General features: G+C 44.8%; 1 protein-coding gene across 8 annotated transcripts in view; it reads left to right on the forward strand.

Annotated features, from left to right (window-relative positions):
• The first annotated feature begins 842 nt into the window (after positions 1-842).
• Positions 843-15129, forward strand: part of col6a3 (collagen, type VI, alpha 3) — a 58676-nt gene continuing 44389 nt past the window's right edge. For 7 of the 8 annotated variants that reach the window (XM_032567205.1, XM_032567206.1, XM_032567208.1 and 4 more), the window contains exons 1-5: positions 843-1022; positions 6434-6541; positions 10626-11222; positions 12869-13459; positions 14447-15055. In XM_032567205.1, coding sequence (XP_032423096.1) covers positions 6457-6541; positions 10626-11222; positions 12869-13459; positions 14447-15055 — 1882 coding nt within the window. In that variant the 5' untranslated portion in view covers positions 843-1022; positions 6434-6456. The remainder of the gene's footprint in view (positions 1023-6433; positions 6542-10625; positions 11223-12868; positions 13460-14446; positions 15056-15129) is intronic. The other variant, XM_032567211.1, reaches the window with a different exon arrangement.

The following is a 15129-nucleotide window of genomic DNA, read 5'->3' on the forward strand; positions in this document are numbered from 1 at the left end:
TCTGATACCCCGAAACAAAATCTACCAAGACCTGAGCATCAACCTGGGCTGACAGGAGATTCAACCTTCAGAGGAGAGAAAACTTCTGCTAATCCTCTGTTAGCTCATTCTTAGCTTATCGCATTAGCACTTTTGCTAACATTTAGCACACTTTGTTCTCCTAAATTAAATTTTCCAAAAAAATTCTTGAGCATAATTTACTTTGCTGGTCTTTAAACTTTCAGTTGAATGTCTGTGTTGAAGTTTTGATTGAACTGAAGTTAGCAGTGCGTTAGCATTAGCGGGACTAGAGTTTATGACTGCAGCGTTAGCATTAGCAGAGCTAGCTGTTTAGTTAGCGTTGCCCACTACGGTTACCTGGGATGTTTTAATCTCTTTATGACTTTTTCAAATCAAAACTGATCAAATCCTGATTCAAATAAAACAAACTCTATAAAGTCGGGTGAAAAAATGATTTGTGTAACGTTTTCAGGCTGCAGCAGCTTTTATCTGATTGTTCCATCTCCATCATGAACGGCTCTTCAGGTTCTGGTTCTGCTTTACCAAACTTCCTGCTTTAATAACTGGGCATCGTGTTAAAATGAGAATCCTGGAGGTTGATATGAATGAAGAGTAAAATGTGGCTCCCTGACCTCAGCCTGCTCTGCTCAGATCTTCACCAAACAGGGAGATGTGTCTGGTTTCATTTACCCCGCTCTCCCTCCTCTTCACATTTTTCCTGTTTCTGCAGAGAAAGTGGGAGGAGAGGATCAGGATGGCAAACCTCCAGGCCGTTGAAGTTTGTCCCGTCCCAGCCGCGGACTCTGCCCCACTCCTCCTCTGGCTGCAGAGCGGGACGCTGCTGCCTCCGTCTGTCTGCATCTTCATCGGCGCTCAGCTCCGTCCCAGCAGGGAGCCGCAGGATTTCACCAGGAGGATAATGACCACAGGTCCAGCCTGCTGCCGTTTCTCATAGCTCTGGTCTCTGTTCTTCACGAAGCGGCCCGGTCCGGTCCGGTGGAGCGGCTGTGCTTCGGCTCAGGGTGAGTCCTGCTGCAGAGCTTCGGCTCCGTGTGAACTCAGGATGGTTGTGATAATTACAGCTCTGAGACGTTTCTGGTTTATAGCCCATAAAAGACGCGGCAGCGACGTTTAGCGCTGAAAGCTGTACTTTGGGTTGAGCGTCAGGCCAAGAGGTGAAGAGGAGGAAGTTCTGCTGCGGACGGTAAAACCAGCAGATGGTTCTGCTGTGGCGCTGATCCGTAATGAGCAGCAGGAAAAACTCTGAGGATGATCAGGAACAAGTTTCCACAGCAGCAGCAGCAGCAGCTGCAGCAGCAGCCACACCCTGAGTCAGCGCAGGAAGACGCTCCCAAACCACTGGGATGGTTTTACTGGTTTTACTGGGCCAGGTTTGAGTCATGGACCCCCGGTTGGTCTGATTGAAAGCAGCTGATGGTCACAGAAGCTGAAAGTTGAACTGTTTCTGTTTTCAGAGGTCAATCAGCTGCAGCGTCATGATTAACCGTTTTCAGCTTTTCAGGTTTTGTGTTCATGGCGACGGCGGTTTCCACGGTTTCCATGTTTTGATGCAGCTGCAGTTTAAAAACAGGGCAGTAAAAATAGTTTTGTGTCTCTGCTGATAATTTATGATCCCGGCTCTGATTGGCTGCAGAACATCTGTCAGGTGTCAGACAGACTAACAGGCTCCAGATGTCAGCCTCCTCCTCCTCATCCTCCTCCTTCATCCTGCAGCATCTGCAGCACATGTGGCCCGGCAGCCGCTGGGTTTGTGGTTCATGGGATCAGAGAGCAGAGCTGCTCCGTTTCTCTCTGACTCGGTTCAGCAGCTTTTCTGTGACTTTCAAATTCCTGAAAACTGGAACACAAAGTTTCTTTCTCCTGGATTATCAGCGTTTCTGTTCCTCACAGATTTAATCATCCAATCACAGAGTTTTTATTCAAGAGTGACTCACAGGTCAAAGGTCAGGCGTTTACTGGAGAAGAAGCTGAAACTGGTCCTGGACCAGAGAGAAGCAGATCTGGATCCGTTTAAAGGAATAAAGACGGTTCGGCTGCTGGCAGGGAAAATCCAGAGTTCAGGTTCTGTTCAGGTTCTGTTCAGGTTCTGTTCAGTAGCTCAAAATCTTTATGCCATGAAAACGTTGCATCAGTTATGAAATAATAAAAATTTCACATCTCGTCAAATAAACATCAAAATCAATTTTTATTTATTATCAATAACCAGATAAACTCCGCCCAGCTGCTCTGTGTTTCAGCTGTTTTTCTGTTTTCTGGAAGTTTGTTCCAGATTTGGGTTCATTTGGTTCTGGTTCTGGAAGCAGAGCAGAATCAGAACCAGAACCAGAACCAGCCGTTTGATCCAGTTCTGTCGAGTCTCTGTGTTTGCAGCGGCTGCAGGAGCCGTCCAGCCTGAGAAAGCCTGCTGCTAGTGGGGCTGATGGAGGGGTGTGTGTGTGTGTGTTGGTGTGGGTGCGTGTTGGTGTGTGTGTGTGTTGGTGGGGGTGTGTTGGTGTGTGTGTGTGTTGGTGTGTGTGTGTGTTGGTGTGTGTGGGTGTTGGTGTGTGTGTGTGGGTGTGTGTGCGTGTGTTGGTGTGTGTGTGTGTTTGCGTGTGTGGGTGTGTTTGCGTGGGTGTGTGTTGGTGTGTGTGTGTGTTGGTGTGTGTGTGTGTTGGTGTGTGTGTGTGTCGGTGTGTGTGTGTGTTGGTGTGTGTGTGTTGGTGTGTGTGTGTGTGTTGGTGTGTGTGTGTGTTTGCGTGTGTGTGTGTGTGTTTACTCAGACACACAGCAGACATCCAGCTCTTCCCCTGCAGGACAGAAACTGATGTCGTTGTAAACCTGGAGGTTTCTGCTGTTCATGAATAAAAATGTTTGAAGTTGAAAGTTTTAATCTGACCAGATTAGAACCAACAACTGAAACAACCTCCAGAATTCCTGCTAACCCGCTGAAAGACGAGCTAAGTTTTAGCTTAGCGCCTTAGCGTGTTTGCTAACCTTGAAAACATTTAGCGCGTTTAGCTTACCCTAAACTTTATTTCCTCAATAAATTCTAAAGTTTGTGTTGAAGTTTAGATTTTAGATGATCTAAAACATAAACATTGAACTTCTTACTTTGAAGGGGAGAGGACTGTTAATGCAGCGGTTCTGTTCGACCCATTAGCTTTATAAAAAAGAAGAAACAAAACTGACAGTAAAGATATAAAATTAATAATCAGTCTTTGTAGTTTTTAGTCTTTCAAGGGCAGAAATAATCTGAACTGAAGTTATCGCTTTAGAATTAGCCTCCGCTAAGTACTGTGATGCTAACGTTAGCCGTGGTTTCCCATGATGATGTTGATTCAGGATGGTTCCGACCCGATGCAGGTCTGGACCAATGACCAAAATCTGATGGTTCTGGTTCTGGTGCTTCTGTTGGTTCTGTTGGATCTGATGGTTCTGTTGGTTCTGGTTCTGGTGGTTCTGGTGTGAATGAATGAATTCCTGCAGTGTGTGGATGTTTTGCTGACACTCTGACCCAAACCCGGATCAGAACCGCAGTTCTGAGGAAACAAGCAGCCTAGATTCCTTGAGACGATGTGGTTCCTGCGTTTGGACCGGCTGCAGCCGGGTCAGAACCAGTCTTCAGGGACAAATTGAAGCCATATTTGGTTTTCTTTTAGTTCTAAATTAGTTCATTTAATCTGCAGGTTTGGTTTTAAACTCCAATCAGAAATATTTTAATTTCACTGCAGCTGAAATTCTGCTCATAACTTTGAATCTCATTTCAGCGTTTACAGATTATTAATCTTCAAATTCTAAAGATTCTATTTGTTAAAAATTTGGTACCTTGCAGCTTCTTTCAAGATGCTGGTTCTTTTATTTTATTCAATCTTTTTCTATTTTCAGTGAACAGTTCTTTCTGGTTTGAATCATGAATCCTTTGTGCTTAAAAGGCTCCGAGCTCCAGGATGGAACCATGTTGTAGCCAAACATCCCAGAGAGAGCAGGCTCCGCCCGCCAGGCTGATGGACAGACCGCCAGGCTGATGGCTAGCTCCTGTTTCTGTAAATTAAAGACGTTCAGAGGAATCCTCCAGAGCAGATCTACTTTTCTCAAACATTGGAGGAAAATGAGACGAAAAGCAGCCAAACTGCTGAAAGCTCAAAGTAAAACCAGAAGAACAAAGCAGGTTTAAAACTTTTGCACAGTATGTAGGATAAAAACTGGCTCCTCATTCAGGATGAGGAAAGAAACAGAAAGCTGCTGCTTCCCTGAGTCTCCACTAGAGGTCAGCGCTTCTTTCTGAGCAGCAAATGGAAACTTCTCTGCTGAGAAACCAATAAAGATCCAAATCTCCGTTTCTCAGCAGACCGATGCCGACTCATCGTCCCGCAGCATCACTTTTACTGTGTGCTGTTACTGTGAAGCATCTTTACTCCCAAACCGTAGCCAACACTTTGGTTTTACTGCCTCATAAAAACTCCTCCTAATGGCTAAAATCACATGTCTGCTGATTACAAGCAGAACTTTGGTTTCATTTAGGAAGTAAAAGGAATAAATTTGTTTTAAAAAGTGTTAGAAATGCCAGGCCTTGGCTCTCGGTGTGAAGGTTTAATTTTGTCTGAAAAAGAAGTAGAAAGAGCCTCTTTTATTTCCTGGGACATGACTTCACATCCTGCTGTAGGAAAAAGTGAGTCTCCTGCAAGCAGCAGCGGCCTGCTGTCCTCCTAAAAAACACAGAATAATGTGAGAGGAAAGTGCAGCGTTTCCCCAGGAGAGCGAATTACTAAACTTCTCCATCTGGCAGCTCAAACAGCTGCTTCCAATCATCGCCCTCTGACTACCGAACCCGCTCCGCCTCACACCCACAGACTCCGGCTCAATGCATAAACGCCTGATTATAAGCAGATAAAACACCAAAGTCAAAGATTGTCATCTAAATCTCTCCAAACATGCAGCCGCGTTCCCCAGACTGACAGGTTCTCTAGGAATATCCTCCAGATACTTTCTGAGGACCAACAGGGAGCTTAGAGTTTCTGACCCAATCGGTTGGTCTGACGATGCAACGCCGCGTTTCCATCGTTTCTTTAAGCACGTTTTAGATTTCGCTTTAGAAAAGCTACATGGAAATGGAGAAATTTTAGATAACTGACTAAATTACACAACAAGGGTTTTATGTTTCCTTCAGGTTGTTTTTAGCTTTTCTGAAAAACATTTCATTGAAACTTTGCAGAATAAAATCTGATGTAGCGAATGTTTACGTCACATGACTGAGCAGCTGCTTCCTGTTCTCTGTACGTCTCCAAACATCCTGTAGCATCAGCAGCAGACAGAACGATTCCAGCCTGTCCCATAGAAACCTCTCTGTTGTTGTGAGCCGAGCCTCATGCTAACCAGCCTCCACTTCCTGTTTATCGGCGCCATCAGTAGCGATCCGCTCTGCCGCCTGCTTGATTGGCTACAGACCAGCAGACTGAATTCAGGTTATTTTATTTTTTGCGTTGTTTAAAAGGCTGGAAGCAGAGAGAAACATGGCGGCCAGGAAGAGCGGCGGGAAAATCCCGGTGACGGGAAACGGGAGAGACGAGGCTCTTCCTGTCCAGAAGCTCTTGAATCATAGCAGACATTACATTTTACAATCAGGTTTTCTTATCATGTGACACAGAAAATGTTACTTTCTGGAGCTTTCAGGTTCCAGGTTACCTTCTCTGAACCTTCAGGCCGCACCTGTAACCTGCAACCTGTTACTTTCCTAAACTTACTGTATGTGGCTACATTAGCCAATGGAGGAATCGACTTCTTCCCATTACTCTCAGACACTTTCAGGAAGCTGCAGGTTACTTTCTAGAGCCTTCTGTAACTTGCCAAACTAACAAAATACTTTCAGGTACCGTTTTAAGTGGAGAGACTACTGTCCAGAACTTACAGGATGTTGTAAGAAATATTAAAATGACATTCATAAAACTGCAGGATGCTGTGTTATGTGGCGACTTGCTGCTTTCCAAAGCTCTGAGTCTTTCTGAAACATGCAGGAGGTTTTGTTAAACATCTAACTTCCTGAAACTTACAGATCACTTTCTCTGAGACTAAAAGTGCAAAGTTACTTCTGGTCACTTATAATCCTTTTATAACTTATTTTCCAGAACCTGCAGTGTAGTTTTAGCGCTAGCTCTGCTATAACTTGCTACTTCCTGGCAGAAGCGTGTTGCCTTCAGGAACAAAAGGACAACTTAGTTTAATTTATGGAGCTTGAAAAGTTTCTGGAACAAAAAAATAGATTTTTTCTCTTTTGTTTGGACTATTGAAGATGATTTGCTTCAGGGTTGTGGGTTTAAATCTAAACAGAAATAATTAAAGACCAGAAACGTCTCAAGGGCCAAACTGAAAGCAGAAAATTAAAGTGAATATTTTGATGTTTCGCTCGGCTCAGTTTTTCTGTTTTTCTGTTTCTCAGGTGCGTGCTAGTTTCACCTGAAGATGGGGTGGCAGCGCTTGTTGCCCCTGTGTGTCCTCCTGGGGGCGCTGTTCGCAGGGCTCCCCACTGAACTCCATGCTCAGGACGGTAAGCTGAACCATCTCACCTTTTCTCCAAACAAACCTGTTTCCTCCCCTCAGCCATGCTTACAAAACGTTGATGATGAGAACTTTAAATAAAAACTTGCAGGTGCTGCATTTTATGAAACTGCATAAAATGCAGTTTCATAAAACTGCATTTCACATTTATTTCATGAATGTGAAATAAATGAACCGACTCAAACTGAAGTCGATAAAAACTCACTAGATCCACAAAGTCAAACCTGGAAACATTCAGAAACATTCCTGGCTAAATCATCTTGTTTTCATTTAAATTTTAATGGACTTTTTTGTAAAGCTGGTTGTAAAGTTTACCAAATTGATCCATATTAGCTGATTGATCAGATGATTGGGTAATTCTGTCCCTCTCAAAAAGAGCAGAGTGAACAGATCAATTTAATGTGAAGCCTTGTCACATAATAAACACACCCAGTGCCTTTTCTCGGTCGGTCTTCTGTCCTGTGAAGACTCGGCAGCTGACGTGTACTTTCTAGTGGACTCGTCGTGGAGCCTGGGGCCGGAGAACTTTGACCTGATCAGAACGTTTCTGTACAGCCTGATAAAATCGCTGCAGGCTGGAGGTTTAAGTTCGCCCTCACGCAGTACAGTAGCAAACCCCGAACCGAGTTCCACCTCAACACCTACCCAACCCTCGGCGGCGGCAGCCGGACCGGCCTGGGCCTGGACTTCCTGATCCAAACACACCTGACGTCTGCGGCGGGGAGCCGCGCGGCCGACGGGGCGGCCCAGGTGGTGCTGGTGCTGACCGACGGGCGCTCGCAGGACGACGTGGCCGAGCCGGCCCAGGCGCTGCGCATGGCGGGCGTGGAGATGTTTGCGGTCGGCGTTTAGGACGCGGTGGACTGGGAGCTCTGGGAGCTCTGGGAGCTGGCCAGCCAGCCACAGGAAACTCACATGTTCAATGTAGACTCCTTCCTCAAGTTGCGGGATATAATTCAAGATTTGGTAGAGAGTGTGTGGTGCAGTGAGCCGGGTGGGGGGCCCTCCGCTGGCCAGTGAGGCCCCAGTGGCTGGATGAGGGACAGGTAACCAACGGTCCCACCTCAACTACCACACTAACCTGCACACATGTGCAGGAAGAAGCTGCTGCTGAGATCAGGAACCTCCTATTAACACCACCCAGTTTTTAATTCCATTTTAGCACCATAACTTTTCCACCTGCAACATTAACCTGATGCTGAGTGCAACTCATACTTTCCTGGTGCTAACAGGTTATTTTCTGCAACTAACAGTTACTTTTACAGAGTTTACATGACACGGAAATTACTGGGTCATTTTCCAAAACTTACAGAATAATTCCCAAAACGTCTCAGAGGAACGGAGCTGAAGTGACTTCAACGTCCTTCAACCAGAACCCATAAGGTCTCTAAACGAAGTCCGGTTCCGGTACTGGAACTGACAGAAAATGAGACGGACCGCTTTAACCAACAGAACCAGGCAGTGCTTTGTAACTTATACTGAACTATTATCAGAAACCGTTTGCAAAATTACAGTCAAACATTAACAGCAACGTTTTCATAACAGGAAGAAGTTGGGTTTCACCAAGATATTCATTCATTTAGAAATGTTTATAACTGAATTTATAAACATTTAATTAGCAAACTAACTACCTATTTGGCTACAAACTAAATGTTTAGTTTGTAGCCAAATATTAAGAAAGTTAGCTAATTGTTGGTAATTTTGTTTGAAAAATGATTGAAGGAAAAACCCGAGTCAATCTGAATTAAATCTGATTCGTCGTCATTGAGCTTCAAGAAATTTTAGGCTAGTCAGGATTTTTAGTAACAAAGTGAGTTTGAAGAAAAATCTGCTGGGTTTTACTGGCCTCTAGAAAAAATAATCAGATGAAACATAAAAACGTTCCTGAAATTAGAAGAGAAAGGAGCAGAGGTGCGCCACAAACAAGTCTACTGCTTTTTGATAAAGTTCCAGTTTGGAGATCATAAACAGCAAAAAGATTTTTTAAACTCCTCAGATTAACACAACTTAATCTGACCAACCTGCGGATGGAAGCCTGATTTCCTGGATGCTTTTACTTTGAAAACGTCCCAACCTGAAATCATGGAGCTCCTAACCAAAGCTAACCACGCTCCACTGCTTATGTGTCCTGCACATGTTTGTCTGTCTTTATCAGCCACGATGTCTCTGTGAAACATGTTCAGGAAATGAAACAGCTATGAACCTGGCAGGAACCGACCCGACCTGCTGCAGTACTGGACCTGGCCAGTAGAGGGGGGGAGTTAAAATGTACAGTTATTGACAGGAAAAATGATTCTGAACAAAGCATCACCTGAACCAATAAGGTCTGAATGCAATAAGACTGAATCAGCTGTAAGGTGCTGCAGCAGGAAGCAGGGCGACCGCCGGTTCATGACTGGTCAGCTCACCTCAGGTCTGTAACAAGAGTCTGCATGAGAGGCTGAACGCAACGGAGCTCACAACGGGACAGGTGGTTACCCCGTCACGGGTTACCCCAGTCACAGGTTACCCTAGTCAAAAGTTACCCAGTCACAGGTACCCCAGTACAGGTTACCCCAGTCAAAAGTTACCCAGTACAGGTTACCCAGTCACAGGTTACCCAGTCACAGGTTACCCCAGTCAAAAGTTACCCAGTACAGGTTACCCCAGTCACAGGTTACCCAGTACAGGTTACCCCAGTCACAGGTTACCCAGTCACAGGTTACCCAGTACAGGTTACCCAGTACAGGTTACCCAGTCACAGGTTACCCAGTACAGGTTACCCAGTACAGGTTACCCCAGTCACAGGTTACCCCAGTCAAAAGTTACCCAGTACAGGTTACCCCAGTCACAGGTTACCCCAGTCAAAAGTTACCCAGTACAGCTTACCCCAGTCAAAAGTTACCCAGTACAGGTTACCCAGTCACAGGTTACCCAGTACAGGTTACCCCAGTCACAGGTTACCCAGTACAGGTTACCCCAGTCACAGGTTACCCCAGTCACAGGTTACCCCAGTCAAAAGTTACCCAGTACAGGTTACCCCAGTCACAGGTTACCCCAGTCAAAAGTTACCCAGTACATGTTACCCAGTACAGGTTACCCCAGTCACAGGTTACCCCAGTCAAAAGTTACCCAGTACAGGTTACCCAGTACAGGTTACCCCAGTCAAAAGTTACCCAGTACAGGTTACCCCAGTCACAGGTTACCCCAGTCAAAAGTTACCCAGTACAGGTTACCCAGTACAGGTTACCCCAGTCAAAAGTTACCCCAGTCAAAAGTTACCCAGTACAGGTTACCCAGTACAGGTTACCCCAGTCAAAAGTTACCCAGTACAGGTTACCCCAGTCACAGGTTACCCAGTAAAGGTTACCCCAGTCAAAAGTTACCCAGTACAGGTTACCCAGTACAGGTTACCCCAGTCAAAAGTTACCCCAGTCAAAAGTTACCCAGTATAGGTTACCCCAGTCAAAAGTTACCCAGTACAGGTTACCCCAGTCACAGGTTACCCAGTAAAGGTTACCCCAGTCACAGGTTACCCAGTACAGGTTACCCCAGTCAAAAGTTACCCAGTACAGGTTACCCAGTACAGGTTACCCCAGGACTCAGAATATTTTAGCAGCTGCCATCTGAAAGCCAAAATGGATACAAATATCTGGTGTTTAATAAAGTCACCAACAGCAGAACTTATAATAATAACATTTGTAATGAACAATAATCTGGCTAAGATGCAACGTGTTTGGGAACAGTTCAGCTGTGAGTTTCCACAGAAGGTGCACCTCAGAGTGTTGTGTTAGGAAACCTCTAAAATACTTTCTATGTTGTAGTTTTACACATCAATCTGTGGACAGGGATGTTCATCGCCATGGAAACGGCTAAACAAACAGAAATTAGCAGGAGGCCTTCAGATCTAACACCTTAGGAATCCTCCTTGGTTCAGCCTACATGCAGTATGATGTTTTGTTGTTGATTCATTCACTCTGAGTGTTTCGTCACACATGCAGTGATTTTCTAACTCGGTTGATGTCTTTGTCTCACTAGATTATTTGCTTTCACTATTTCCATTTGTTCTGTTTTTTCTCTTTCTCTCCTTAAAGCACCAGATTCAACTGACCTAATATTCTTAATTGATGGATCACTGAACGTTGGAGCAGCTAACTTCCCCTATGTGCGTGATTTGGTTACGAGAATCGTTGAGCGCCTGTCTGTGAGCAGGGACGGCATTAGGGTGGCCTTGGTCCAGTACAACGCCGACCCACAAATAAAGTTCTATCTGAATAGCTATTATGAGAAGTCGTCGGTCCTGGAGGCGGTGAAGGGTCTGAGCTTCTCGGGCGAGGATGAGTCCAACCTGGGGGCGGCCCTGGAGGAGGTGGCTGACAGCCTGCTGGGCGAGTCGGCCGGAGGCCGGGCAGAGGAGGGCGCGCCCCAGGTTTTGGTGGTCATCAGTGCCGGAGCGTCCAGTGACGACACCGGCGCCGGCCACCGGGCCCTCATCAGGGCCGGTGTGGTCACTTTAGGGGTGGCGGTCGGTGCCGATGCTGCTGCAGAGCTGGAAGAGGTGGCCACAGATAAAAGCTTTGTGCTGAAAGCTGACAGTTTCAGAGATCTGACCGCCGCCGATGATAATCTCTATGGCTACATTAACGGCTTGGCGACGCGCTCCATTATATTTCACAATGAATTCACTGAAGGTATGTAACTTCTTCTGGTGTTGGTGGGTTGGTGGGTTTATAAAGCTGGAGGGTTTCATGAACTGTTTGACAGGTTCAGGTAGGTTAAGATGAATAATGTCAGGATTTCAGTAATTCTGCTGCTGAAGCTTTTTAACATCCGTTCATAACTGCAGATTATTAATATTTAATAATCTGCTACATTAATATTAATGTATTAATATTACCTTAATATTTCAAGGTAATATCACTACTTTTATTTCCACATTAAGTTCACATAACGACCAGCTATGAACAGAGAACCTGGTGACAGCATGATGTCACTTCCTGTTTTCTGACTGCAGACAGGACAGCTGAGAAGTTTAATGGCGTCTGTTGCTCATGTGAGCAGGTAGAATAAAAATATCCTTTATCAGTCAAACACTGGCAAAATTCATCAAGGTATATGTAGGTTGTTAAAATATATATAAACAAGACGAATAATAATATTGATGTATACTGAAGATTAAAACACAAAAATACTGTACAGTTATCAGAAATATATCAGATTAAAGGTACAACTCAGAAGGATAACTTTTCTTAATTTAGGTGTAGAAAATTTGCAGACTCAGAAGTCAGATTATTTACAATATCTGAAAAACAGAAATTTTATTTAAAATGAATGAAACTGCAAATACAGCAGGGATGTAAACTTTGCAGCAACGCATTTAGAAAGGTCTGCATTCAACTGATGAGCTTCAGTATGAACACATGAATCTAAACCAGTTCAACCTTCACCAGTGAGGAAGAGGAGGATGAATCACCACAGGGCCTCGGTTTGTTCGGCTCACAGATGAAAACATTCAGACACAATGTGCCATCAGTTCATGATCTACGGGGATAAATAAATACCAAGAAAGAGGCAGCTGCACACGCTGCTGCTAAAACGCTAATTCCTCATTTAGCGCTTTTGCTAACACTGTAAACCAGAGGGGCCCAAAGTGGGTCCCTGAGGGCCGAATCCTGCATGTTCTAGTCTCTCCCTGGTTTAACACACCTGGATCCAATGATGGATCATTAGAGGCCGAAGGAGAACGTGGACCTGCTGAGAGGTTGTTACTAAAACCAGGACGGGACTAAAACATGCAGGATCCGGCCCTCAGGGACCCTTTGGCTCCCCTGATGTAAACGTTTAACACACTTCAGATCATTTTACAGATAAATTCAAAAGCACTAATTTGCTGGGCTGCTTTATAAACTTTCAGCTGAATAAAGTTCAAAATCTGTATTAAAGGTTGGATTGTATTAAGAATTCAAGTAGCTTGATGTTTATATTCATGCTCTTAATTTGAAGTGGCTGAAGACTGTATTTCTGTTTCCTCCCATTTTAAACAATAAACATACAAAAGCAAATTAAAATAGAGAAAAATATATAAACAACAATAAGAGCATTATGAAACATTTATATTATGTCAAAATTACATTAATTTTTAAAGGTTGTAGTTTTAATGGCAGATATAATTTGAATGGCTTCAGCATTTAAACCTGATTTTAAGAACGCTGAAGATATTAAAATACAATTAAATCTGTAAATTGCACACGTTTGGAGGTGTTAATAAAAAAGTTAAATTATAAAAGTTCTGCATCACATCTGCAGATCAACATTTATTCTTTTTTTCTGTTTTCAGTCGTAACGGTTGGAGAACGAGACATCATTTTCCTGATCGACAGCACAATGGGAACGGCGGTCATCAACACTGTGAAGGAATACATCAGGCGCTTCGTCAGCACCAAGGAAATCGGTCCGAACGCAGTCCAAGTGGGCATCGCCCAGTTCACCACTGACACCAGGCTGGTCATGGACCTCCAAACCCATGCGACCAAAGAATCGCTGCTCAGCGGTTTGGCGACTATCAGACCCAGACAGGGACAGACCATCAACATCGGAGCAGCCTTGGACTTCGTGCGGCTGAACATGCTGAGGCCTGAGAAGGGCAGCCGCATGGGCCGCGGCGTTCCTCAGCTCCTGTTGCTGATTGTCAGCAAGCGGTCCAGCGACAGCGTGGCGGGGCCGGCTCAGGCTCTGGAGAACCTGCGCGTTCTGACGCTGGCCGCGGGCTCCAGGGCCGCCGCTGAGGCCGAGTTGAAACAGATCGCCTTTCCCGAAAGCATGGTGTTCATATCAAAGGACTTCAGACAGCTGTTTCGCAACGCCAGGGAGATAACCGATGCCCTCTCAACGCTTTCTGGGCGGATGGTTGAACCTCCCACTGATCCAGGTAATTCCTCATTTTACTAACCACCTTCCCAAAATTGGTCAATTAGTAAAACTGTAACATCCCAGCCAATAAAACTGAAACAAAAGGCACATCGAAACATTTACACTTGAACAAAATTCACTTGGGTGAATCTGCATGGTTGTTTCCTAGTTCCAACAAATCCCTCTTAATTTGAAGTGTTTAAAGAGAAACAAAACTCCAAATCCACATTTCTTTGCAGATATGCTGACTACATTGGCCCTTCAGGGTTATACCTTCATCTTTATGTGCAAATTGTGCCATTTAAAAAAAAAAAATTCCAGTTCATTCAAACGGTCCAGCTTGGTTGATGTCATCGCTGCCCCATGCTCTGGACTAAAATATTGTAATTCATGATTTGCCCCCTTGTTCCTCCGCTTCATGTGTGATTGATTAGCAATATGGAGACGGAGTGGAACGGGTCCGCTCCGCTCCGACGGACCGACCGCGGCGCTGCAGGTCCAGGGAAGGGCTGGCGGCAGCACTCGCTGCTCGCTCAGCTGCTGCAGAGTCTCTGGTGCTTTCATGTGTTGTTGCCATAAAAGTTTCCAGTAACAGAAAAGATTCGTCGCTTGTCGCATTTGTGAAAATAGTTGCTAAACATAGCTACAAAATTGCTAAGTTGGTAACAGTGCTTTCCCTCATCTGGAGCACTGCAACACTAACCCCATCTCTCATCCCCACTATGTGGCTTGGCTCCGCCCACTTTGGTGGAGTTTTTTTTTTTATTTCTGCCTTGGTTTTCACAGGGGGTTTATAGTTACACTTTAAAATAACAAATCTCTATGCATTTCAATTAAACTAATTTTATTCACATTGCATCAAATTTATTAAAGAAAAGACAAGGCCATGAGGAATGACCTCACTGAGGACCACAACTGTTCATCAGTGGTATAAATGGGTTAAAAGTTGCTGATACCAAAGCTAGAAAAGTTGCCCTGAAATAACATTTGTGTTTTTGTGCTTTAGTGGTGATCACCACGGTGCAGACGCAGAGAGTGTTTCGAGACATCGTGTTCCTTGTGGATGGATCAAACTACGTGGGGAGCAACAACTTGCCATTTGTGAGAGACTTCATGATCAACATCGTCAATCAGCTGAACATAAGTCCTGAGCAGGTCCAGATTGGACTCATGCAGTTTGCGGAGGAGCCAAGGATCGAATTTTACCTGAACACCTACAACAACAAGCAAGACGTCGTGGAAAAAATCTCTCAACTCAGGCTGACTGGAGGCTCGGTGCTGAATACTGGAGCTGCCATGAGTTATGCTTTGGACAACATGTTCCAGACATCATCTGGGTCACGCAAACTCCAGGGCGCAGTGCAAGTGCTGATCCTGATCACTGGTGGCCCCCTGCAGGATGATGCTAGAAACGAGGCTGATAGATTGGCTGTGGGAAGTATTTTGACTTTTACAGTGAGTTCTGGGCAAGCTGACCAAGAAGAAATGGAAAAGATTGCCTTTATTCCCACCCTGGCCTATCACAAACAGAGCTTCTTTGAGTTACCAGCCTTGGCCGATGATATCATGCCGAGTCTAATATCTGTGGTTGGTGACATTGTAGTTGATCAACCAGGTAAGTCTCCAAATGTTCTTTTAACATTGAAAAGTCGAATACTAATGAATGCAAGACGCATTGGCTAACTGGCT

This window comes from Xiphophorus hellerii, chromosome 7 (genome assembly GCF_003331165.1).
Source record: "Xiphophorus hellerii strain 12219 chromosome 7, Xiphophorus_hellerii-4.1, whole genome shotgun sequence".
NCBI lineage: Eukaryota > Metazoa > Chordata > Actinopteri > Cyprinodontiformes > Poeciliidae > Xiphophorus > Xiphophorus hellerii.